This window comes from Thunnus thynnus, chromosome 16 (assembly GCF_963924715.1).
Source record: "Thunnus thynnus chromosome 16, fThuThy2.1, whole genome shotgun sequence".
Lineage (NCBI taxonomy): Eukaryota > Metazoa > Chordata > Actinopteri > Scombriformes > Scombridae > Thunnus > Thunnus thynnus.
In genome coordinates, this window is record NC_089532.1 from 22,325,087 (window position 1) to 22,350,723 (window position 25,637).

A 25,637-nucleotide genomic window follows, 5' to 3' on the forward strand; every position below is an offset into this window, starting at 1 on the left:
CATATTATAATTAGGGAATTATATTTTACTTTGTGCCAGCACCTCAACAGCCATCATATTCTGGTCACTTTCTGCTTTCTGTCAGTTTTACTTGACTGGGCAGTCCAGAGCTGCTGTCTGAGCACAGTATGATCCCAGGCCAGGAAGGACAGAGGAAGGCAATTTAAGCTGTTCAACATCTCTGGCCACTTCATGACTTTTTAATGTTTTCTATTCTGTTTCTATTTTATAATTCAGTAGCAGGACAGTATACTGTAGGGAGCTGAAGTGTCATTAAGATGGAGTTCAGCTTGTAAGATGACTGGCTTTTGACTCCATCTACTGGCCATTGACTTGGCTTTCTTTTTAATATTTATATACTGTAGCTCTGTGAGGTTAAAGAAATTTTTTCTTTAAAAAAAAAGGCAACATACAGTGTAGCAATATGTAATAAAAGAAATGACTTCAAAGGAAAGCAGGCAGCATATTCACATCAAAAATGATGTCCGGCCCAGGCATGTGAGAGCAAAGACTTTGAGCAGTGCTCTCACACTGAGCTGTCTGGGTTTCCTCAGGTGACACTGTTGTAATCTCACAGCAGACATCACAGAGGAAACCGGCAGTTCTCTTCCTCTCCGCAGTGCCACAGCGCTCTCCTTCACCCGCCAACGCACCATCAAAAATGCAAAACCATGGCATGAAACCAAAAGTGGAACATGGCTCGTGGAGAGTTGGGGATAACACAGTGGAAGAGATTAGAGCTGGTGGGGGGAGTCAGAGTACTGTATTAACAAACCCCTGCGGTGAACACAGCAGGCTTTTTATGGAGCGGGAGGAGGGGGGGGGGGGGGGGGCAGCAGCAGGGTGGGAGGGTATTCTGACAAATATGAGAGGAAACTATTAGAAGTTGTTATAAATTACTTAGTGAATCTTGTGGACTTACACATGCGCTCGTTAACTGGTCTAAAACCACAGAACAGAAACAAATTAGTGCCTGAAGAAAAGAAATGTATTACTATTGGTGCCATTAAAGCTTTGATTCAAAATAATATGAAGGATTTTTCAAAAAATGTTACCCATTTCCAGGTAGTTAGTTTTATTTGAAGTTCTACATCACTCTGTCTGATAGGCGTTTAATGGAAACCTACGAAAAATTCAAATGCACAAACTGAAAATCTCAGGAAAGACGCACTACTTGCCCAAACACAAAACACTGAATATGGTACCTAGAAGATATGACGGGAATGCCCATGTCTTACAAACTCCCTGCCTCTGGATAGTAATGCAGGCTTTCTGTTCTACTCTACTTTTTTTGTCTCAAAGCAAAGATAACCTTGATGAGATCATCAGGGACATTCTCCACTTTAGAAACTACACAAGTGTTTTCACAGGCACTCAGCCTGACTGAGGTGACTAAACTTAACTTTATGTGTAAAATTGGTGCACAAAATTCAAAAATAAAGATTCATGTTAAAGTATTAGTTATAACCAGCTGAACACTGCAAAGTAACAGACCCGAGATTCGTCTAAAATTAAATGGCAATATTTTTATTAAGTTAGGAAATCAACACATTTAAGAAATTTAATTATATACACTGGTTATACTGTATGGATTAAAAAAAAAAAAAAAAGACAAAAATAAGCTTGACACACCAAGCTAATACATGTTATAGACTTTGCATTTCACGTACCCATAAATAATGATCTTGGTTCAAATTATAATTACAAGTTCATCCTCATGACAGAGCGGATGATGTGCCGTAACCTCCCAGTGCTTCTTTGTTCACGTCAAAAATCAAGAACACTGTCACTGAACTGTTCTTAAATATCTTAAAACTACGCTATAAAATACATAAAGCATATCTACCATGTGTTCCATGGGAAACAAAGAAAAGGCAATGGTTTAAGAAATCATTTCTCATGAAATATTGTTAAGCCTTAAAACAAACTTTCAAGCGATTTCAGTAAGGTCATTTACAACAGGTAAAAGAAGCAGGGTTTCACCATTAAAGCAGTCAAATCATTCTACAATTTGCTACTTTGTTCAAAATATACAGAAAATAACGTCGGTGCAAAACGCTTCAGTCAGAGCTGCTAGTGGCATGCACCACAGTAAACAACTATGCTGAATTTCACAGGTTGTAGCAGGTAAAGATGAGTTTGTTTGACAAATGCATTGTACAGTAGCAGCCACTGTAATACAATAATCCAGTGTTTGTGACCCTCTGAGAACGTATGCACAGCTTTGATTACAGTGGTGTGTGTGTGTGTGTGTGTGTTTGGGCTCCTTAATGTTCCTCTTTGTCTCTGCCCTTCTTCTCCTTCTCGTCCTGCAGGGCGGTGCCCAGCTTCTTGATGAGAACAGACAGTACCTTGTCCAACGGGTCCATCACGCCCCTCTGCAGCCACTTGGGAATTGTAGTCCTGGCGTGGTGGAAGCCCAGTTTTTGCAAGATGTAGTCCACTCCCACTGGGTCAATCTTACGTCCTGTCCAGGAGATGAGCCTGAAGAGAGAGGAAATGTTTAGTTTAGTCACTGATAATTGTATTTCAGACAGTATGTGCTGATTATTCAAGAATGATTTCATCTCATATTTACAAGAGGACTGTTTTTAAATGATGTGCTTTAAAAAAAAAAAATTCTTCTGATTGAAATTAAAAAAGTTTACTCAAGTACTGTACTTAAGAACAATTCAGAGGTACTTGCCTTTTACTCATAGTTTAATTTTTACTTTTACTCCACATTATTGTTTTTTTCATATTTAATAGCTGTATTTACTTGTTACTTTGCAAATGAAGATACTCTATACAAAACACAATAATGAGCATATAAAATACAATGCATTGCTATTGTACCCAACAGTACCCACCTCAACCATCAGTAATGTAAAATACTGCAACACATTAATGCATCACTAATAATAAATCAATAATATAGCGTCTACTTTTGATGCTTTATGTATATTTTACTGCCAATACTTGTGTACTTGTACTTCACATTATGAAGGAAGAACGTATTTTTACACTGTAGTATTACTACTTTGACTTAAGCAACGGAATATTTTGAAACCATTGCTGCATGTCAGAAGATGAACAATTCAAATCTTTAAAAGAAGTCTGCAACATGACAAAACCCCACAAACAAAAACAAATGTAATGAAAAATAGCTTGAGATATGATTTCAGTTCATCCTTCATGCTGCTCTGGACTTTTATTTGTTTTCAAAAAAAGCCTTTATTCTACTGGATCTACTCAAAATAGTTGAAACACTAACACTGCCTGCATTTCATGCTATTTGTGCTACAAATAGTACAATAAAGGATACCAACTCACTCTGTCACGTGGAAGATTTTAGCTACGTGCGAATTTGAACTTTTCTTTCTTCTAGGCTGTCATGCATCTAATACAGTGATGCATGACAGCCTTGTATGTTAGGATTTGCATGTTTGGTCTGTGTGTCATCGCACAGATCTGGTGTGGCCACAAGGTCAACAACACTGTGTCTCACATGTTATTTTCCATTTTCTCCTCTGCTGGTTTTGAATGAGCACTATTCATGAATGAGCATTGTGACTCTATTTGAATTTGTCATAGGTAAAGGGTGTGTGCGCTAACAACAACAAAACAAAACAAAACAAAAAAACAAAAACACTCCAAAATGCGTGCATTGCGGCGTGGCAGAGCTGACCTGAGAGTCGGCTCCAGGTGCCAGGTGTTGCACATGAACTCCCTCCAGTCCACCGTGGTGTAGTTGATGCCGTCGTCTTTGTCCTTGTCTGAGGAGCTTTCGTCGTGCAGGGCCGTGGGGCTCTTCTGGCCCGGCCGAGCCGAGAACATCCGCGGGGCAAACAGGGCTGAGGACACACGGGGGAGGGAGAAAGCCAATAAGGTTGTTGCTTCACACGCTTGAGAGCCCTGCTGTTTTCTTTTAACACGGCAAACACATTATTCTTTCTCTTACAGAGCAGGAAAAACAACAACATCAACAACAGGCAGAGCACAATAAACATTCATTAATATCCCTGAAAGCTCCGACAGCACCTTGATAGTACAGACGTGGGCTCTATTCATGTTCAAATACCCATCTGCCCTACTGCAATTAATCAGGATTAATCAAACGCCGATGAAAAATCTTCACCTCTCTCCTTCTTTTCTCTTTCTATTCAGCAGCAGCGTCAACACAACAAAGTGGTGGAACTATTTTAATCGTCGCAAAAGAATGCGAGGTCGCAGGCATGAGGAGTGCTAATTTGTTCCTTTGTGACAATGGGAAACCCATTAAAATTCTGCCTGCATTGGGCTCTCTGACCTCCCTGCTGTGTGTGAAAATAACACTCAGCTGCCCGCAATTCATGCTGCTCTCAAAAATGTGTCCAGCAGCATACAAACAGCTTCACAGGTACAGGCAGACAGATGTGGCGTGTCTTATTATTTCTTCTCCGATAGTTTGATGAGTCATTTTCTTGACGTGCAGCACAATACCTTTTCTTTCCAAACTTTGAATGCCTTTTTTTTTTTTTTTTTTTTTTAACTCTTGAATAATATGACGTTCTTGTTGTAGATGATTCATTATTTTGTGCTGTAGAGCGTGAACGGTTGAGATGACTGAACATTGTTTACTTCTCGTTGACGTGCATGAATGATTGACTGTAGTAAAAAGACAAGAGACCTTTCTCCTTCTCCTTCAGGTAGGCTGACACCAGGTCATGAAGGAACATGATGAGCTCAGCGTCCATCGTCACACAGATGTGGTCTGTGAATTCGGTCACCACGCTGCACTCCACCTTGGGTTTGCTGTTGGAATCTAGGAACCAATAAAAAAGGATAATAATTAACACAGTATTTGCAAACTTACATAACAGAAAAATAGGCAAGAAAAGACTTCAGCAGATGTAGAGTTACGTTACTTTGTGGTGTCCGGTCATACCTGTTAGAGAAGGTTCATCAGGATCTTGTACGTGGATGGACTTGAAGTCGAGTTGCATTCTGGGAAGGGCAAAGATGGTCTCCGTTTCATGGTTGTAGCTGGAGTTGCTGCGAAAGCTGCTCAGCAGACTGGAGCTTTTGGCAGCGACTCCGCTCTCCGGGTTGTTGGCTTCCACGTTCCTCAGCAAGTTTAACTCTGAAATGAGAGATAAAACATGTCAAAACTCTTCTGAATTCAAGGTCACCTTCACGCTACTCTGCTTTCTTAAATACTGTCTGCACCTGTTTTGCATTTAAGATAACAGGCAGCGACTGCGAGGCAGACAGAAAGCTGTGACTGTCTTCTTTTTAGGCAGAGTTGTCTCAAGTTGAGAAAATTCAAAGTTTTAAATGCTACTAAAATGAAGCCAATCAACCTCTACAGTGATACATTAAATCCTATATTCATGAAGTCACTGTTAGAAAAGTATTGATTCTACTTTATGGTCATCTTGGAGGTGCTGTTGAACTGTCATACTGAGAGCTGTTTATAATATTTCATCCACATTTTTATCAATAAAGGTCATTAAGGGACATTAATATACAACAGAAATAGATTGTTACCTTCGTTCCTCATGGCAGTGACGTAGTTGAACCACTCTTTGACGGTGGCAACTCCGTGTGGAGGGTTTTCGTGTCTCCTGCGAGTTATTTTGGTTATAGTGGCCATTGGGCTTTCGAGTGCACCGCAGGGTTTGGTCACCATAGTGTTGTGACCAAGATGGAAATCCAGTGTCTGCACGATGAAGGTAGAATCATCTTTGGAGCCTGGGTGGAACAAAAACAAATGTCAGGATTATAATGCCAAACCTCAATGTAAAAATCCATTTTTTTTTTTTTTTTACATCAAATATTTAGTTTAAAATATATCTTGTATAACATAAAAGTCCCTGAAATGAACTCTCTGTCTCACCGTCCTCCCAGATCTTCTGTGCCTCCGTCCAGAAGGCGATGTTGGGCTCTTCCAGGTGGAACAGGGCCCATGACTTGGAGCGGAAGTTGGGTCCGTGGAAGCAGGCCAGGGTCATGTGATTACCATGGAGGCTCATTGAACCGCCCAGCTGCACCGCGTCCTCGGGCAGAGGCATCTGGAAGAGGGAGATGTGGCAGCCGGCGATTACCTTCAGCACCCCGGGCCAGTGGCGGTGATGGGCTGCATCCATGTCTGCGTGACAAAGACGGTTATGAGACACAAAGAGAGAAGCAGGGTTTGGACGTGGGCAGACAAATCAATTCTGCCTGGAACATAAAGGCTTGTTGCTGCTGGTAACAGGATCTGTTTTTTGTGTATTTCTTCATCCTCAAATAACCTCCAATCTTTTAAAACGAATGCTGCTTTTTGTTTGTTTTTAATTATCTCATGAGCATGTTTGATTACACCCAGTTGTTGAACCACCTTGTTAACTCTTTGAAACAGTGGTATACAAATGAAGCTTATTAGAATTACAAATCATTTTTCTTCCTATAACCAGCAGGACTCCCTGAGACACAGTCTGCATTAAACATTTTCACCCAGCAGTATAGAAAAAGGCACACTTACAAAACTCTGCACCTCCCTTCTCTGTGTTGATGACGGGGGTTTTGGGGGGTAGGTAGGGGCCAGGGCCCCAGGTGGAGAGGGCCCGCTTGCTGGTGTCGAACTGCTGAGTGAAAAACTCCTGCAGCTTCATGCCGATCTTGATGAGGTCTGGTGTGGTGGAGCGTGAAATGATCACTTGGAAAATGTCCCACTGCAAGTCTCCGTGGACGAAGATCTCACTGGAGGGAGAGAGAGGGAGAAAAGATGGGGATGGGGAGGAGGAGGAGGAGGATGGTGGGGGGAGGTGAAGAACAGGGAGACAGATGGAAGAAAACGAGACAGAATTAGTGTGTGTATAGAAGATCATTACATCGTGAATGAACATACCGCAGGAGCAGGATTAGGTCAAGAAAAAGAGGCGGTACGCTGATTAGTTGGCTTCTGCCGATGTGGTTTCATACCTTTTCTCTGATAGGCTGGTGTCAACCGTGCACAGGTTGACTTTCCATTCATCCTGGAGCTGCAGGTCAGCGTTACTGAACACACCCATCAGGATGCTGGAGCCCATGTAGTCCACTCGAGCCTCTGTCGAGCCCATGGTGATCTGGATTTTATGGCTGGGTTGCTGGTTTGGGTGTTCGGAGATGTGGGCTAGAAAAACAAACAGCAAGAGGTTATCACTGCAGCATCAAGTGACCACTTCACTTATACAATAACTTGAGATAAGAGAGAAACTTGTATCTAAGTGATACAGTTAAGAAAAAGAAATGAAAAATAATATTTAAACTGAACTAGTTTAAAAAAATCCTTATTTTTTTGGCCAAAGTGGGAGATGGTCTTTGCTATTATGTTAAAATAAAACCAAAAAAACGTGTAAAATGATAATGTATTAAACTTAAATGAAAAAAAAAAAACATTTAAATAGCAAAGGCCTGCTTCTGCTGAGCTCAGTATTTGTTTAACATTTCATCATCTGCTGCTTACAGGTGCAGTTGGAGCCCTGTGTGTGTTGTGGACCGGAGGGTGCATCAGCATATTCATGCACTGCAGTATGTGTTTCACTTGTTGAAAAATGATCCAATTTCAAATGAGGAGGATGATCATTTCACTTCATTACTGTTGGTAACTTTCCTAAGTTGTAGAACTTTAGCTTACTTTAAAAGTAATGTCAGTCTTATTCCAATTTAAATGTTTCACTTTCAATATATTTGAATTGTTGAAAAGTTAAAAAGTCATCAGAAGTTAACAGAGTTCGGTCTGCTACATAGTGTATTCATTACATGCAAAACTGCAGGCGGTGAAATAACATGAATACTCAAGTAGACATTTACTTAAGTTGAAAGAAAAACGCAATTATATTCAATTTACAAATGCATAACATTTAAATATGTGTAATAGTAGGTTATTTAAACACTAAATGCAATAAATATATAATATATATATGGAGTATATATTTACACAGCAAGTGTAAAACAGTGAGAGTGAAATGTGAAAGTTTATATGTCTGGATTTTATGACTGCACAGCTCAGTGTTGTGTGAGAACCCTGCACTGAACTCTGGCTCGGTTCCACATCCACAGTTTACACTCTGCTGCAATAAGAGCTGCTAACGAGTGGCAGGAAAGAAAAAAAAAAAAACACCAGATGTCTGAAAAAGTCGACGCTGTGTTTACTTACAGACCATCTCCAGGGTGTTCACGTCTATATTGCCACCCACCACCCCGCCCTTGGAGTCGAGCTTGGAGCGGCCGAGGCCCACAGACATGCTGATCTCTCGGTCCCGGTTGCTGCCCACAGACAGTCGGCCCTGACTCTTCAGTCCGCTGGTCGTCCAGCTGCAGGGGCAAAAAAAACACAACTGTGAGCGCTGCTGAATAATGTAGAAGTGCTCTCTATGGAACGTAAATGACTCATTGGGAGGACTTGCCCGGGAATGAACACAGCCCAGAGAGAAGGAAAAGACCAGGAGACCAGAAGTAGCGACTCTGATTGACGAGTAAATATGTCAGCTTTTGTACACCAAGATATTGTTATGTACTTAAGCTTGTATATCATAATCTCAATATAGCATTTTAATATGACAGCATACTATAAACTCGTATCCAAGTACAGATTTGTGGTCCAGAGTGTAGATTTCTTTATTAATACTTTGTGCGCTCTGAACGTACCTTACTGGCAAATAAAAAATCTCATTAATAATGCCTGTACGGACGATCAGATGATCTGAAATCAATTCTTGCTTCAAAAAAAACATATAAGACTTCTGTATAAATGTTTTCATGTTTGAAAAATATTCTGAAATCTTAAATAATTTAAAACGGCGCTGGAGAAGTCTATCCTGACCCGGTGAGGAACAGTCAGCAGACAGGTGTGTGTTGCCCACACATTTCCTCCTGAGTGGAAGATGTTTTTTTAACTTTATGATGACCCACAGCTCATAAAAACAGTACTGCCTTAGTTATGAGGTTGTTGTGCTGTTGATTCAGCAGCATTTCCTGCAATTGTGTCTTAACTGTAAGAGGTGAAAGTTGTAACGACGGCACTAAAGTACAACAGTGTAGTAGAGGTGAATTGAGCCCATAAGAGTGGGCGGTAAAGAGGCATTAAGAGTGGAATATCAGATGTAGAAAGAAGATAGAAAGTTGCAGCACAGAGACAACACAAAAGACAATGATTCAAACATGTAAGCTAAATAGTTTCAGCTGTAGTAGCATCCCTAGCAACCACCATAGCAACGATAGAAAGCATGAAAATATCTGCGTAATAACTGACAAACTAAACATCACATACATTCACTGAATGAAGATTATGAAAATAAAATGCATATTTCTTGCTAGAAATGTTATCAAAACGCTTTTTAATGCTGAAACTATCTTAAAATGTTGCATTTTCCACTGAGAATAAAAGGGATGCCAGCCATTTTTTTTTTTTGGCTGATTTCCCTTTTTGCAAGCATCATAGTGTAGTGAGAGAACGCTGCCTGCGGATGCGCTCCATTGAATGGGCTTGTTTTGCAATGTCTACAACCTGGGTTAGGGGATTGTATGACTCAATCCAGAAGAATGTACAGTTTTTATGCAATTTCTTTCCATTGGATGGAGGATTCATAGTAGGTTTGGTGAATTTGATAACACAAAGACAATTGGTAAACTTGTTTAAATTTCTATTCCAATCAAATTCACAGACATCCCGCCCCCTTCTGACACAAAATGATTATTTTCCAATCAGCTGTCAATTAAACGAGTTACGCTGCTGTCAAGTTTGGTTTATGTCAGTGATGCTGTAACCTTCTCGTTATACAGCCATGGTACCATTGGGCGATGTTAGCAGGCGCTGGTGAGCACACACCAGACTTGACGATGACAATGCAGAAAAAAGTCAGGTCAATAAAAGGCAAAAAAATATACTATTTTCATAAGGAATGGGAAACAGAGTTTTTTTTCATGAATGTGAATGACAAGTGTGTATATCTCATTTGCGGAGAGAGAGCGTGGCAGTCAGTAAAAGATGTAACATCAAGGGCCACTGAATAATAATTAAGTTATTTTGGGTTATCTTTTACAGCTGTCATGGGTGATATGAATCCCTCCTAGACTCCTTTGCCAGATTTTTTTTACTTCCATGTGTAAGTTTGAGGCCAATTTAAGTAACACTCAGAGGATTTATCCAAATATACCCAGAGGGAGAAAATGATATGGATGTCTGTTTATTTATAAAGATTTATTAACTGTTGTATCACTTGTTAGAGGGCACTGGAGTTTTTTTCAGACATCAGGGACAAACTGAAAAAAGTTAATAAAATAGAGTCACTCTTTGAAATAGCAGGTAATTTCTCATAAAAATAGGAACTAATATATATATGTCAAATACATATTGATTTCAGAAATCGCTATGGAAATAAGTGTAATATCTGTCTATTTGAATCCTTTCAGTCAAGAAACTGTAACAACTTACGTATTGTTTCCCATGACGTTGCTCATATTCATTTGGACGGTGAGCTGTTTCAAGTTGATGGCGAACACCACCAACGTCTCCCACGGCGCCCCCTGCTGACCTGCTGCTTTGCCGTTTTTACTGAACGAAGGAGTGGATGTTTTGGTCACCGAATCTGGATGAGAGGGAATAAAGATGAGTAAAAATGTGGCGGAGGAAAAGGAGTTGCATTTGGAAATGGGAAGACTTTTTGTAATTACCTCTTCTCGGGGCTGAGGAATCAGACACGCTCCTGGTGCGACCAGGTGCGGGGGATTTGAGGTGGCTCAGGCCGCCTGGGGACATGTTGCTTCCGGTGGAGTGCTCAGAAAAGACGTTGGGCGATTGGGGCATGTGCTGCGTCCCGGTGCTGCCGTCCCAGGTCCTCCAATAGGCTTTCCGGCTGGACTCGGGGGACAGATGCTGAGTGATGTTTTCGGCCGAGTCCGGGGTGGCGGGGCCAGAGGCTGCAGCCAGGTAAAGGTTGAGAGATGTAAGTAAAGGACAGCCTTGGAAATGTCAACTTGGAACAGAGGGAGGAAATGTTGGCTGAAGGAAGGTCAGCGAGATGGGATATTAAAAATGAACACAAGCTAAACCCCCCTTGGTTAGGAGATAGATGGAGCCTGACGTTAAAAGAATGATTTACTTATTTCTGCATACAGTTGAGTCTTTTCCTTCTTTTCTTTTGTCCATGTTAGTAAGTTTATCTTGAAGACCATGTTAGTATTATTCTGCTTTTTTTCAAACTTTCATACAAAAGTCAACAACAAACAAAATATACACGTTCTCTGTTCATGGTGTTAGACGCTATGCAAAAGACCACAAAAACTAGAGTTCTAGTTGCATATTTGCTGTTCATTTGTGGAGCAAATTCAGCTGAGACCTTTCCTTTCCACAAAACTACCATGCTACCATCCTAATACAACATTTAACAAACCAACCCTACCACCGGCCAAAGCCAATGAGTGGACTAAAGGTCACCTGGCAGGTTGATCGTCTGGTCTCCGAGGAAGAGGCGTCTGGCGATACTTCGTCGGTACCAGGCTCTGGGGAAGGCCAGGATCTCACTCAGTCGCCTCATGTCGTACTTGAAGGAGGCCGAGCCAATATCACACACAGCTGAGGAGACAGTATTACATTTGTTCATATAGACGCACCTATAAAACGTTCTACAATGAAAGCGCATCGGTAGCATAATGCTCGTTAACACAAACCCACAAGGGAAAAAGAAGCACTTGTACAACCTGACAGTCAAAGATTAAAAGGGTGAATTTTTCATTTCATTATGCTCCCCAGGGTCATTTCTATACTAGTTCGATGTCCCATTCATGAGTTCATGCATTCGTTTCAACATGTATATTTCATGTAGCTGATGTAAATTTCTAGGACTGTACCTAATAATATATTTAACATCTGCTAAAGATCCAACACTGAATGTATTTAAATGTCTGGTTGTATGTCACTTCAAATGTCCTGGCTGTAAGGCTGATTAAATGAGCAAAACGGAAAACAAAGTTGGAGACATCTCATGAAAAAGACATTCATGGACAATATACAAAAACACAAATAAATCAAGTAAATACTGTGACAGTCTACTTCTTAGGGACGCTTTTGCCATCAGGAGATAAAAAACCTTCCATGAACAATGGTCCACAAGCTTCTAAGGAAATGAAGTTGTTTACATGATGTTGACTTGTGTTGATGCTTTATCTCACATGCATTTTAGGCTTGTGACTTAATCTGATGCTACTGAGCAATCAGCTGACATCTGTAGTTCCTTCTGATGATGGTTTTAAAATAAAACTGAAAGCATCAAGCTGCAACAAGGTAACTTCACTACTCTTATATGTGTCCCATGAAATAACAAATTTGGGCTTTAATAAACATTCCTATATACTAATTTATACTTTAAGTCTGCTGGGAATTTATCACATTTCCTGACTTCGCCTCCTTGAAACAAACCTTCAAATTTAAAGAATCCGTTCAATTCTTGCAGAAAGAAAGTTTAAAGTTAAAAATGAACTTTACACAGACAAAACAGGAATAGTAATGGGGACATCTCCCAGGGCTGACAGTGTACCTGAGATGTTGATGAGGGTGGTGTCCATTTTGCCACCTTTGCCAGGAATGAAGCTTTCAATGAAGGTGGGGCCTCCGGTCCGCCTCATCCTGGATAAACTGACCTTCACAAACTCCAGGTTGATACTTAGAGAGTCTTTCCTTCCTGTTACTGAGGACGGCTCCTCGTCTACTGTACCTTCAGGAAAAAGAATGGTTATCATGATGATTATTACACTTTCATCTAATTTGAATCTTGGTAGCCTCTCATACATTAATAACTAGATAATACTGTACCACCATTTGCATAAAGCATGAAGTCATGGTTATTTCCATTTATACTAAACCTACCTAAATCACATGTGTATACATATATTTTTATTTTACATAAATCATATCCACAGTTAAGTCCTCATCAGTGGGAACATTAGATACTAAATTTCATGAACAACTGCAGCCCTGTAGAAGCGCATGAGAATATTACAACAGGCTTCCCCTCTTCTCTTTCCGTACCTAATGGTCCTGGGCCTGGAGGCAGGCCTGTGACAGCAGATTTCTGCTTTCCGGCGCCGTAGGGGTGGAAGACGTAGAGTGAGAAGTCAGACATGCAGGCAGTGAAGCTGAGGCCTGAGGAGTTACTGGGGGGCCCGGTGAGGTCTGACTGGCTGCTGCTGTGGCGGCTCCTGCCCAGAGGGCTCCCTAGCAACGGAGACGCTGGAAGGATACAAGAAGAGAGCGGGAATAACACGGATGGAGTAAGAAAAGCAGTCACATACAGTAGGCATGAAGTAATTAAAATACTTTTGTTGTCCTCTATTAACAGACATAAATCAGTCCACTGAGCTACAGTAGCCTGCATGTGACTGAAATGATAAAGTCACATTATCATAATACAGCGGTGTAAGCTAATTAGAGCAGAGATCCAAATGAATTATCTGCTGAAAAGTTAATACATCACTGTGCATAATAATGTAATACTGTAATATTAATACTGTGCTTTTCCTTTTTGGCTTGAGAACAAACTGTACATGAACATTTACTGTAAATGTGGCTGAACTAAATAAAAAATAACACCTGAGATTCAGTACAATGTACCATCTCTATACTGAGGAAAGGATCTGTGAAAAAACAAAAGGAATACCAGAACTTTCATGATCTGACAAAAAGACAGGCTAGAGGGAAAAGTAATGAATACAAGAGAACAAGCTATGAGCATCATTAAACCACACAGGGCCCAGACACTGCATGCAATGACAGCTAGCAGGTATGTGCATTGTAGCTGATAAACTTTCAAAGAGTCTGACTGAGAACTTTTTGCAGTTCCTCACATCATGTATATCTGCACATATGTAAAAGGGAATGCTCAGTGATGCTCTACAGACCTTTGCTAGGAGGAGGTTTGGGGATATGCTGCCCCGGTGGAGTGGAGGAGGGTGGGTGTGATCCCTCGGTAGGGTGGGCCCCTGTCGGGGTCTCCAGTTCTCCACGGTTGGAGGAGAAGACCAGGTCTAAAGAGGGCAGTTTGAGCATACACTCCACTCTGGACATTGGCAGGCAGCTGAAGCGGATCTGAGAGGGCTGGAAACACAGATGATATAACAGCCTGAATTTCTCACTTTTCCTATTCTCTTCAGAGACTGAATATATTAAATGCAATGTTTAAGTTACATGATTTGAAAAGGTAAATATGCTCTGGACAAAGTGAAGTATAAAAATTGCAGCCGGGCTGTGAGAGATCTTTGAATACCTGGACTCTGACGTAGACAACCACATCCACAGGGAAGGAGGAGTAGGCTGACGTAGAAGAAGAAACCAGGGAGGTGGTTGATTCTTCCAGTGGCTCCACCGTATCAAACTGACCCATGTCCTCTTCCTGGGAAGCCACAGCTGATGGAGGAACACGAAGAAATGGCTATGAATGCCAGACAATTAAGTTCTGCTGTACAAGTCCTCAAGGAACAGACCAGACGGTGCGTCACATCTGACTCCAACAAACAAACCTGCATAGTTTCTGTCCACAGGAGTGATGGGAATGGTTTCCAGCGCTTTTTCCAGGAAGTCGAGCAGACAGGGGCTGATGACCATTTCCTCTGGCAGAGTCTGGAGGGCTACCCAGGCATACAGCTTAGCCGTCTTTACACCTCCACTTCCCTTACCTTTGGCTGCAAAGACACATGGGAGTTAAAAGCACCAGAAGCCTACACTTGAAAGCTCATTTTTTTAGACTATAAACAAAGGGGAATCATATCAACAGTCATGTCTTTGGCGTGGTGTCTTTCCCTCTGTGCTGTGCATCAATATGCATGAGCCCGTTTGATCAAAGGTGCCCTCTGGATTCATGCCTTAACATAAAGGATCAAATCACATGCATTTGATTCGGCAGATCCACGTGAAGATGTGAATCGTCAAGAGCGGAGAGGCGTGGCGCTGTGGTGTCGGTGATTAGAGATGGTGCTAGGGCATGCAATTAAGGATGAGGGAATGCTTAATACCTGATGGAATAGGTGGGGGCGGGGGAGGTAGGAGCGAGTTAGTCTTGCTTTGGACAGCATTGGGAGGGTTGGGAGGGCCGCTATCTTTCATACCATACAGCTTCGACTCTTTGGAGAGAGTGCGAGGGAGGGAGGATCCACGCGAAGCGTTGGGCGACTCCGTCTTCAGGGTCTTGGAGTTGTAGTGCAACTGGAAAGAAAGAGAAGAATTAATTATTCAACGTAAACACAGAGTAGAAACTTGTGGGCAATGTGGATGCTGAGGGAGAAGCTGACCTTAACATCTACTCCTGGAATGTAGAAGACTGTGGTCTCCAGGTCGTTGGATTTGGTCTGCAGGGAGGAGGGACATTTCTTGCCAGCTAGGAGGTGAGTGGTGGAGGTGTAGGTGGGCTGCAGCTTCTTCTTCTTGGGAGGAGACTCCTGGTCTAGACTCTTGAGGCTGCGCTCACAGCTCCTACAAAACCCACAGGGAGAGCAGTGTTGTAATATGAAGAAGGTGTGCTTATGCCTGATTCTGTTAAGTTATCTGAATACGCTTCACGGTAAAAAGTTTCTTGTATCCACTGAGGACAAGCAGACGCAGCTGTTCCAGCAACAGCATAAAATTTTATCTGGCAAATCACTGAGGAGGATTTCAGAATGTAGAGTCTGATTTGTTCTTCTTTTTACTAGATGTTTCAAAAATGAGTTGCAGCAGCAGGAGACAGCAGGAAATGTTATGTCTGAAAACGTGTAGTTTTCAGAACAAGAGATGCTTTTCATTGTACCTTCTGAAGGAAATGTCCTCATGCTCAGGTTGCTGAGTGGTGGGGTGAAGGACACACTTCCCGCTGTCGATCTCCACACGGACATCCAGCTCAAAGTCGATGTTTCGTTCAGTTGCTGGGCCACTGAAACTGCGATTGGCGGCCGTGCCCGGCCAGCGTTCGCTGAACAGCTGACTCACGGCAGAAAAGCCTGACGACTTCCTGTGAGACGCTTGGCTGAGAAGACAGAGCAAAGAGACTGTTGTAGTGAAAGCTGAAAACTGTGAAACCTCATTTAAAGTATAAGATATAAATCATAAATTCAAGGCTTTCATGCAGTTATAATGTGAGATTAATGGTGCTTTTCATCTAACATTCATCACAAGAATGCTTAAGTAGACAAAAGCAGGGCAAATAAAAAAGAAAACTCACAAAGGCCTTCGATAGCTCGTTGGTCTTTCACGTTCAAACTCGTCCTCCTTTTCGGAGTCCTCGGATGAGGACCAGGACAGGTCATCGCGCCTTATGTCGTCGTGCTGGAAGGGAAGTGTGGATGAGAAGACAGCAGGGGTGCAAGGGGCACTGAAAACTGAGTGCTGGCCGTCGGTAACGGATGGAGAATGAAGATGATGGTGATGATGAGGATAGGATGGCTCATCGATGGTGACTGACAAGAGGTCCACCTCTGTCTCTTCAGGAAACTTCAGAGAAGGGCAGAGAGTCAAACTCAGGGTAGATTTTATGTCGACATAAAGCTCTTTCTATTTAGAGACATCAATCCAGCAACTAATGGAGATGATGTCTTAAATAGAAAGCTAGCCAAAGAATCTAAACTTTGAGGGAGGAGTGTTCTGTTGACTGGACCATATTGATTAGAAGTTATTTTCTCTTCTTTATGACATTCAGTCTTTACGTAAACAAAATCCAAAATCTAGTACTAAAATCAAATATCAAAGAAAAGTTTAGATGTCTAGTTTTTGACAACATGTCCAATGACAGAACACTACCAGCCTGCAACTGTTCTCAGAGGAGCTGAGAGGTCATGCACTTTCTGTAAAGAGGAATGAAAGAGAGACAGTGTGAGACAAGGAGGAAGATGAGGACAACATGAAACCCTGACAGGAGAAAAGGTGAACATACTCTCAAAGAGAGTGAAGATGGAGAGAAAAAAAAAGTTTAAAAGTGCCCTTATCTTACCAAGAATGTGAGAAAAAGCTCATTAATCAACAGTAACAACAGATCCCCAATGTAGCTATTGACAGAGGCTGACTGCTCCTGAACATCCATAAATCTTTGCAAAGTGCATCTGAAAATAACCCAGACTTAAGATCGGTCTGAGGGTCAGCTCCACAACGGTATTTGACCTTATTTGTTAGGTTGTTTCACTGACCATCTAAAACCACTGGCATGGTATTAATCTAATCACAGAAATACACGTTTGTTAATAACTCTGTGGCCAAGGCAAGTATGTGGTTGGGAGAAGCCGAATGACCACAGAGAGATTGACAAGTGAGGCAAATGCAGTCAATATGGCCTTAAGCAGAGTCAGTCTGGGTCTGTCATCATTAAAGAGTTATGATTGGAGGCTTTGAGTCGTGAGAGAGATTTGATCATTTACACCGAGCAGGAAAATACGTCTGCAGGCAGATCAAGCAACATTCAAACTGCGCTGAGCGAAAAAACCCAGAAAAACCTTCATATATTCATGAAGTGTTTCTTTTGAATTACTGAATGAAAGGTTGGATTTTCTGAGTGCATTTTTGTCACTAATGAATTAGTTTTGTAACAGTTATAATATTAGCAAGGTCTTATGACTGCAGCATTTAGCAACATGACATAATAAGGAATAAGTTAGGAAAAATAATTTTCATAATTAAGTGTAATTACATTAAACCAAAAAAAAAAAAAGGTTTTTTTATTGAACCTGCTCTTTCCAATAAGCTCATGTCTGCTTTGGCAGGAAACTTGATGTCTGTTTGTACAGCACAAAACAGGAAGGTGATGCCGTTAAAATCTTCAGACTTTCAGGAAGGGAGGGATTGAATTGTCCATGAGGTGTCTAATTAGATCATGGTAATCATACCAATTTAATATTATATACTTATGTTCATGGCACGTATGAATCTCAGCTTATATATGTATTCAATCTTATATTTTGATATTGTTGGGTGTGAGAGAAGACTTACTGTTGTGACAAACAAGAGCCAACAGACTTCGGTTCAGATGCTTACCATGCAGAGTTGTTAGAAATCAGCAAATATATTAAGGTTGAAGCAAAGCTGATTAGGATTTTTATGCAGTTTCAAGACAGGATGAGCATGAGTGGACTTCATAATTTATCATAATGTAATCAAACCATAAACTTGTATTAGCTTTTTTATTATACAAATTAGTTTCTGAAAACATGCTTTTGGTGAGCTTATCCGAGTAAAATCAAGGACAAATTGTTGTCTTGCACAGTGTTTCTTTGTACTTGATGGTATGCTTCTGGCATTCATCAACAGAAAAGTAACAAAGACTGTGGAACATACATTTTAATGTGGTCTCTGTAGAAGTATAAATTCTGGAAATATCTATGCAGCACAATAAATCACACAGAGCAGGATAACAGTAAGTTATCATGCAAATCAACTCACACTATTGTTCGATATAATGTTGCTGCTTTTAATATACCTAAAGCAGAAGCTGGTATTTCATCATCCTGTTTCGACTTTGCATATTCAAAATCCTATCAGCACCATCAAGGTAATCACAGAGGAGAATAGGAAACAGAAGTATTTGTTGGTGTTGGTTAGGTATTTGAATTGGTTAAATTCAATTTTTTGAATATACCATATACCTTGAATACCTCTCCTGGACTGACAGGTGCAAATGTGGATTCCAAGGCCTGATTATTAAGCTTAAATTGAACAGAAGAGTTATCAAAAAGGAGCTCATCCAAAATATACTCATAAAAATCCTCAGAGCATAATAGCCGCTCCCTCGGAGCTGCTTTTAAAATAGAATGTAAAACCCCCATGATCATATGACATCATGAGGTGTTATCATGTAAATATCATATGGTATGGAGATCAAATACATTGACAAACACATAGAAATGGAGGATGAGATGATGATTTTCAAACATAAAATGGCACACAACTAAAGATATCTACTTTGTCATTGCATTAATGATTAATTTGGTTATAAATTGCGTCAAAAAACAGACTTCTACAGTGCAATTAAATCTATAAAAAGCTACATTCGGTTATTGTGTTAAAGTTGTCTCTTCTGTGTTTATGTGAGATATGCAGGATGCTTGTAGAAATATGTTTACCGTGTCCTGGATGTTGAAGGTGACTCGGGGTCCAGGAGAGGCAGCATCCACACGCACATCTGGTAAATCATCCACATCCCCTATTCTGGAACTGAAGACACAGTAAAGTGACATAAACTAGTGCCGGGTAAGTGCTAAATGACATTTGTACAATATAAATTAGCTTACAGTTGGTTTCAGGATATAGGTTATAGGTTATAGCGTCTAATATCATTACTGCATTCATTCTGAGATATCTGCATAATTAAAATATGAGCACCTTTTTATTTCCCCTGCATCCTCTTTGTAACAGGGTTAATGGGAAATGTTTTTGGAAAACACACAGTGCCAGCAGCACTGGTGTGAGACAGAGATTACATGATCTCTTTTGTTTACAGTAAGTGCTAGATTAATCAACCTTAACAGTGTCATTTCCATTACAATATAACACCAGGGAAAGTGGCTACTCCTGCCCTCTGTTACCTCTGTCTGTCCATCCTTTTTAGAGGCGGCCTGCCTGCTGCTGCTGAGATGCTTTTGGAGCGGTTGTAGCTTGGTTTATAGCCAAGACCCCACTTATCTTTTAGAGAGGCCGCCTGGTGAGGAACAAACACAAAGTCAGAAACAGGTCTTATAAAAGTATACTCAGACTGCTGTGGTGAATACATTTGTGGCAGGTAAATAGATGAGAATTCACCCTCATGCTGGAGCGACGTAGTTTCTTTCTGACGTCTCTCCTGATGTCGTTGACGGCAACAGACTCCAGCTGCTGATAGCGTTGGATCTCCTGGTTGATGGTGCCCTCGCTGGCCCCCAATTTCCTGTAATTAAGAAAAGAGGATATAGATAGTATTAACAGGATAGCACTTGTGTAACCTTTTAGAATTATTAATGTCAAATCATATAATGTAAACAAATAAGAGTAAACTAAACAAGTGAGAAAGCCGGAATCTTACTTAAGGTCGTCGATGACCTTGGCCTGTTCATTCAGCTCTCTGATGTCCACCACCCTCTTGGTGAACTTCCTCCCGCGAGCGTCAATCACCTGGTTCCCCATCGACATCTGCCTTCTGGGGTCAACGGTCTCCTGTTGGATCAAAAATAATGATACACACCCAAACACTTTTATGTGGTCAAACTGAAAAAGTCACAAACCTGCTGATCAAACCCAAAACCCTTTTTTTAAAAACAATCTCCACCAGGCAGTTGCTGTAAATAAAAATGCATCCTTCTCAAATCAGTCTCATTAAATTTGGGTTATTTTGATCTCTATGATTCAGTCAGAGTAGGTTATATGTAGTTCAATCAACACACCAGGGACAACAAAATACAAAATGGCACAAAACAGGAAATACCACCACCACCATCACCACTACATTCAAAGTGAGAGAGGAAAGCATCCTTGCCACAGGCAATTGTGTAATTTAGACTAATTTATTTCTTTTCACCCATCATTGAAGCTTAATGAGGAGGGCAGTGAAAGCAAATGCTAAGCAACACTATTATCTACTCTGCTATCATGCTATTTAGCTCCAGCATAAAACAGCATTGCTCAGCATTGTGGAATCCACAACCCTAATTTGTGACTGATATGTAACGCCACCTTGGAAGTGATTTTGTCAGCCCAGAGAAGAGTTTAATACTGTGGGGTGGCTACATACACAGGCCCAGGAGAGAGGTCTTTGGGCCCTGGCATTGCCTGCTTGGGGGCGAGGCGATGCACAGTTTAAGTAGTCTGCTGGGACAGATACACTCTGAGGCCTGGGGTTGAGGCCCAGGAGGTGGTTTACCAGACGCCTCCTTAAGGTCAGCCGTGGGCTGAACAGGTTCTCTGGACTCTGCAAACAACGGCAGGGACAGATGGATGGACAGGTAGGAGAATGGACGACTCGGGTCAGACTTTACCTTCTGATGCTTTGTTTTTAAAAAAGTAAGCTAGGTAAGATTTCTTCACATTTATTGGTGAAATATTAAAGGAACAGTTCAAAATTTGGGGAAGTATGCTTATTCATATTAATTGTATGTTAAATATGAAGTTACCACCAGCAGCCAGTTAGCTTAGCTTAGCATAAAGGACTGGAAATAGCAAAAAACAGCTAGCCTGGCTCTGTACATAGGTAACAAAATCTGTGTACCAGCACCTCTAAAGCTCACTACTGAACACGTCCTACATGGTTTCTTTAATCTGTACAAAAAGCATATAAGTAAAAAGAATAATTTGTGGTTTTATCGGGCATTACATGTAGGACTATTTCTTGGCCAGGTGCAGTGAGTCTTGTTGTCACCATGAGATTGCCAGGCCAAGCAGAGATTTAGTCCCACACATAAGGCCCCGTAAAACCAAAAATTGTCACATTCAAGGTGCTGGTACCCAGATTTTGTCAAGTTTAGACTGAGCCATCCTAGCTGTTTCCCCCTGTCTCCAGTCTTTGTGCTAAGCAAAGCTAACTATATATATATATATATATATATACACATATACACATATACATATATATATATATATATATAAAAACATGCACACTGTCTGGACATTTCCCAAATGTCAAACTATTCCTTTATCTTGTGACAACCAGAACCAACAGACTCAAAAGTTTCACTGCCTACATTCAGGGTTTTCTCTTCTTTTCTTTCTTTTATAACTCTCTAAGTCTAAAGAAATGATTTTTAAAACATCTTCTTCCAATGAGAACTTTCTCATTGGAATCACAACAGGACATCTGATCTAATTGTCAACAGTTGCATATTTCTCTTGACATAACACTGTGTCATAATAACTCATTTGAAAATTATATTTAAATAGCAACAGGATTGTCTAATCTAGCAATAGTATATCAGTATACTTCCTATCTCGATTTGAACCCAATACTGACTGACCATGTGGATGGTGGGTGACATGCTGTCAGCCTCGTCCTCATCTGAAAGGTCCGCCATGTTGACAGAGTTCAGGTCAGCAATGTCATCTATGTCCTCCTCGCCCGTCAGTGATGTCAGCGTGTTACCCAGAGCATTGAGCCTCTTGCCAATGTTGGGGTCCATGTGAACGTCAATGCCGCACATTTTCCAAAGCACATTGAGAGTCCAGGTACCAGCACTACTGCTCTCTGTTTTGAGGAAGAAGAAAGAATAGCAAAGGATGCTGATAAAAATTAATGCAAAATAAAAATTTCAGACAATTGTCTCATGTTTATTGTGGAGCTCTAGGGTGTGATCCATATTTTTAGGACCAGAGCTTAGTTAAAAGAACTTGCCTGCAGAGGGCTGCCCTGTAGTCCTGGAACATACTTCATATGTACCATCAGGGACTATACCTATATACAGACCACAAACAGACGCATAGGCAACATCCAGTCAATATTTCAGAGGTGCTCTAGCTTTTAACATTTATTAAAGGCTATAAAACTGAAGCATGCGCCACTCACAAGCATTCATGACCATGTCCCCTCGGATTTCAGGCTTCCAGTCGTCCCAGGAGGTCTCAAATCCCTCGGCGAAGCGGATGCAGAAATTCTTGAAGTGGCCTTTGCTCACCAAGGACTCCGAGGAGCAGGCGGTGATCAGTGTGCTCTCAATGGTAAGAACCAGAGCTGAGCCCGTGTCAAAATCTATGCTGTGGTTGGCCTGGTGGAGAAGTGAGGAGAGGGAGATGGGTTACCCGAGCCTCGGCTGAGGGGGAAGTACATGGAAAAAAAACCCACTTCCATGTATTGGGAAAAGGCAGAGTTAGCTGGTAACACTTCATTCTACTGTACTATCTATCCATGGAAATGTAATTATGGTCCACACAGATCTTTTCATGTGATTTTAAATAGATCAAATTTTGTTAGAATACTTCAAATCAAGGTAGACATTAATTGCAAAATCTGCAAATGACAGACCATTCATACATACTCTCACTGTACTCTGTGGACGTCTGAGTGAAATGTTACCAAGCTTTTTGGTTTGTTAGATTGGGTTTTACTGTCGGATGGGAAAAGATTCGCCCACATTACCTGAATTTCTGGATTAATTCTGTATTAATCCTAAAATTACAGTCTGATCGTCATCTCAGTCATAACTAGAGGCAGAGGAAAGTATGTCTTATCTTATAACTATTCGATTACCTGTCATTATGACTCAGATCACAATCAGATGACAGTTTTGGAGCAATTCGTGCAGGAATCCAGGTAATTTTCAAAGGTCAACATGCGTTCTCTTAAGTAGACAGAGCCTGCCATGTGCAGCGATGCAGTGTGTTATTAGATCTAGTGTGGGTATATATTGTTGGGTATAAAACTTTGTAGAATTTCATGGTAGTCTGAAAAATCTCCATTTTAGTAACAGATAAGCAATACATTGAACACCAACTGGCATAACCTCTTTTTTAGTATTAAATAATTACACACCTCAAAAAACACCCCAGACACCAACTCAAGCTTCATTAGTTGTTATGCCAGCGCTGTTAAAAAAGTGGTGTCACCCGCGATTTCAAGAAAAGAGCACTTGTGATGCAGTGTACTTGTGACAGATTTCATGACAGATTATTGATCACAGTAAGTCATTGTCCCACAACAAGCCATCACAAGAGATGTAATAAATTGTAGGTTACTTTTCGTGCATTTTTATGCCGGCCTACTGATGTGCTGGCCCCAGCTTCAGAGTGGATGCCCTCCGTAACTGGTACTTGTCCTCTCTATGGAAATAAGTGTGACATAACAGCTGGTATATCTTGTCTCTAAGGACATTCTGTGAGTATAACAAGACATCTGATATGGACCATTCATTGATATACAGTGTTTCCCCTAAAAATGCACTTTTAGTGTAAAGGGGTAAATCAGGTAATTTTTTTTAGCAAAACAAAATTTCAGTTGACACGTCAGTCTGAATCACTTCACATAAAAAATACATTTTTGAAAGAATTATGTTAAAAAAAAGTTCTACAGTTGAAGCAGATGAACAGTAAAATATATTTTCTGGATAAAAAAAATAAACGACAGCAAGTCTCTAAAATAAATATGTCTACCTAAGTCTATTTTACAGTAAATCTAACATATGTTGCACATATTCCTTGTCATTAAAAATAGGCCAGCCAGCATGTACTTATGTTATGAGTCTGTACACGATCAGAAATTGTGTGCTTTGCATTAAAAGTGTATATTGTTGAGGTCAGTGAGAGGAAGAGTGTGTGGAGGTGTAGACATGTTTAGTGGTCTGCTTGCTTAGCAACAGTTACAGTAGGGGAAACACTGATATCAAAGCTGATAACAGAAGATCATCTCTTTTTAGGAACATACTCTAAGTACATGTTTCTCAAGGCTATTTATAAAAAGAGAAATAAATGTCATGAGCACTGGCACAGTAGGTGCTGCCAAATGCCAGTGAAGAAGAAGATGATCAAATGCAGTATTGACATAATTTAAGAATTTGAGAAAAGAGGCCAAAAATTATTTATGCATGTTATACTTCTTTTTAGTTTAAACGAGATTCCAAATGAAGGCCTGTTTGTTTCATTACAGTAAATGAAAGCTACTTACAGAAGGAGACGCATGTACAGTTTATAGGCTAAACAACACATCTGCAAACCTTGGCTTTACATGAAGTAAAACACAGCAAAAAAAATGCAACCATGGTAATTAAATGCCAATAGAAGATGCGTTAACTCTTTGTAAAAGGTTAGCTTTCTGCTTAAATTATTTGCCATAAACATCAAAATAAATGTGGACAGTTTTACCTGAATGACCTTAAAGCTAACAGACAGCAACCCTGATATTGTTTATACACTATATCAAGTACAATATATATAAACTTGGACATCTACGCCCTGAAGTTTAGATGTAAAATATCTTAACAAAACTGATGATGGACCAAAAAAAATAAAACCAAGCATAGCAGATTACCTGGGATGTATTGGTGATGGGTAGGCAGATGCCCAGGTCGTTGACCGTCAGTTGAAGGAAGAGGGTGCTGAAGGCCTGGGCTGAAGTCTGCTGGATGCCTGGCAGCTTGTCCACCACCTCTTTTGTGGCCATGTGGATGTCCTTGTTGAGGGCCAAGCGCTGCTCGTTCCAGTTGTCATATGCTGCCTTGTAATTCAGCCAGAAGAGCACAGCTGCAGTAGGAAACACAGGTGGGTAGAAAGAGTTTTTAAATCTTGGATGTCATGTGAAGAAGTCACAGAAGTGTTAGAGACTTCCAGTTAACTGAAAAACCCTTATGGGGTTCAGAGTAGGGCTAAGACATCAATACATTTGGCAGATTTTTGTTTTTTTTAATATTTTTTTGTGTTTTTATATGATGGATGTGTTAACTCCAAGAGCCTAAGAGGACTGTGATGTGATTTAGAGAAAAAAATGAACTGAACCTCTGTCAAATGCCACTGGTTGGGCGAAAACAATTGGTCTGTTGAGTGTGATGAGGACAGCTTCCTTGTCGGAGGAGCCGCTGATCTCCTCCTGTAGAGCATTCCGCAGACCGATCCGCGTTCGGAAGTACGCCACCTGGTGGAAGTCTGACCCAGCCTCTTCATACACCTGTAAAATGACATGGAGTCAGATAGCCATCTACTAAAACCAAGCAGGTCCTAACTTTATTAAAGTATTTGTATTTTGTGCTTTTTTTGTGAAAGT

The 25,637-nt window shown here is 40.8% G+C and overlaps 1 protein-coding gene across 12 annotated transcripts in view; it reads right to left on the bottom strand.

Moving 5' to 3' along the window:
- Positions 1–1,506: 1,506 nt before the first annotated feature.
- kiaa1109 (KIAA1109 ortholog) overlaps positions 1,507–25,637 on the bottom strand; it is a 66,118-nt gene continuing 41,987 nt past the window's right edge. For 2 of the 12 annotated variants that reach the window (XM_067614851.1, XM_067614848.1), the window contains exons 58-90: positions 25,373–25,541; positions 24,909–25,120; positions 23,621–23,704; positions 22,455–22,653; positions 22,284–22,343; positions 21,910–22,136; positions 20,694–20,870; positions 19,989–20,119; positions 19,730–19,853; positions 19,516–19,628; positions 19,054–19,144; positions 18,577–18,636; positions 16,170–16,438; positions 15,759–15,974; positions 15,265–15,445; positions 14,989–15,178; positions 14,497–14,658; positions 14,244–14,383; positions 13,879–14,074; positions 13,010–13,210; positions 12,519–12,695; positions 11,420–11,557; positions 10,657–10,902; positions 10,418–10,571; positions 8,141–8,298; positions 6,925–7,114; positions 6,485–6,702; positions 5,858–6,109; positions 5,509–5,712; positions 4,907–5,101; positions 4,649–4,783; positions 3,668–3,833; positions 1,507–2,484 (exon numbers count right to left, since the gene is read on the bottom strand). In XM_067614851.1, coding sequence (XP_067470952.1) covers positions 2,268–2,484; positions 3,668–3,833; positions 4,649–4,783; positions 4,907–5,101; positions 5,509–5,712; positions 5,858–6,109; positions 6,485–6,702; positions 6,925–7,114; positions 8,141–8,298; positions 10,418–10,571; positions 10,657–10,902; positions 11,420–11,557; positions 12,519–12,695; positions 13,010–13,210; positions 13,879–14,074; positions 14,244–14,383; positions 14,497–14,658; positions 14,989–15,178; positions 15,265–15,445; positions 15,759–15,974; positions 16,170–16,438; positions 18,577–18,636; positions 19,054–19,144; positions 19,516–19,628; positions 19,730–19,853; positions 19,989–20,119; positions 20,694–20,870; positions 21,910–22,136; positions 22,284–22,343; positions 22,455–22,653; positions 23,621–23,704; positions 24,909–25,120; positions 25,373–25,541 — 5,652 coding nt within the window. In that variant the 3' untranslated portion in view covers positions 1,507–2,267. Of the gene's footprint in view, positions 2,485–3,667; positions 3,834–4,648; positions 4,784–4,906; positions 5,102–5,508; positions 5,713–5,857; positions 6,110–6,484; positions 6,703–6,924; positions 7,115–8,140; positions 8,299–10,417; positions 10,572–10,656; positions 10,903–11,419; positions 11,558–12,518; positions 12,696–13,009; positions 13,211–13,878; positions 14,075–14,243; positions 14,384–14,496; positions 14,659–14,988; positions 15,179–15,264; positions 15,446–15,758; positions 15,975–16,169; positions 16,439–18,576; positions 18,637–19,053; positions 19,145–19,515; positions 19,629–19,729; positions 19,854–19,988; positions 20,120–20,693; positions 20,871–21,909; positions 22,137–22,279; positions 22,344–22,454; positions 22,654–23,620; positions 23,705–24,908; positions 25,121–25,372; positions 25,542–25,637 lie in introns of all 12 variants that reach the window. The other 10 variants (XM_067614856.1, XM_067614855.1, XM_067614852.1 and 7 more) reach the window with 10 other exon arrangements.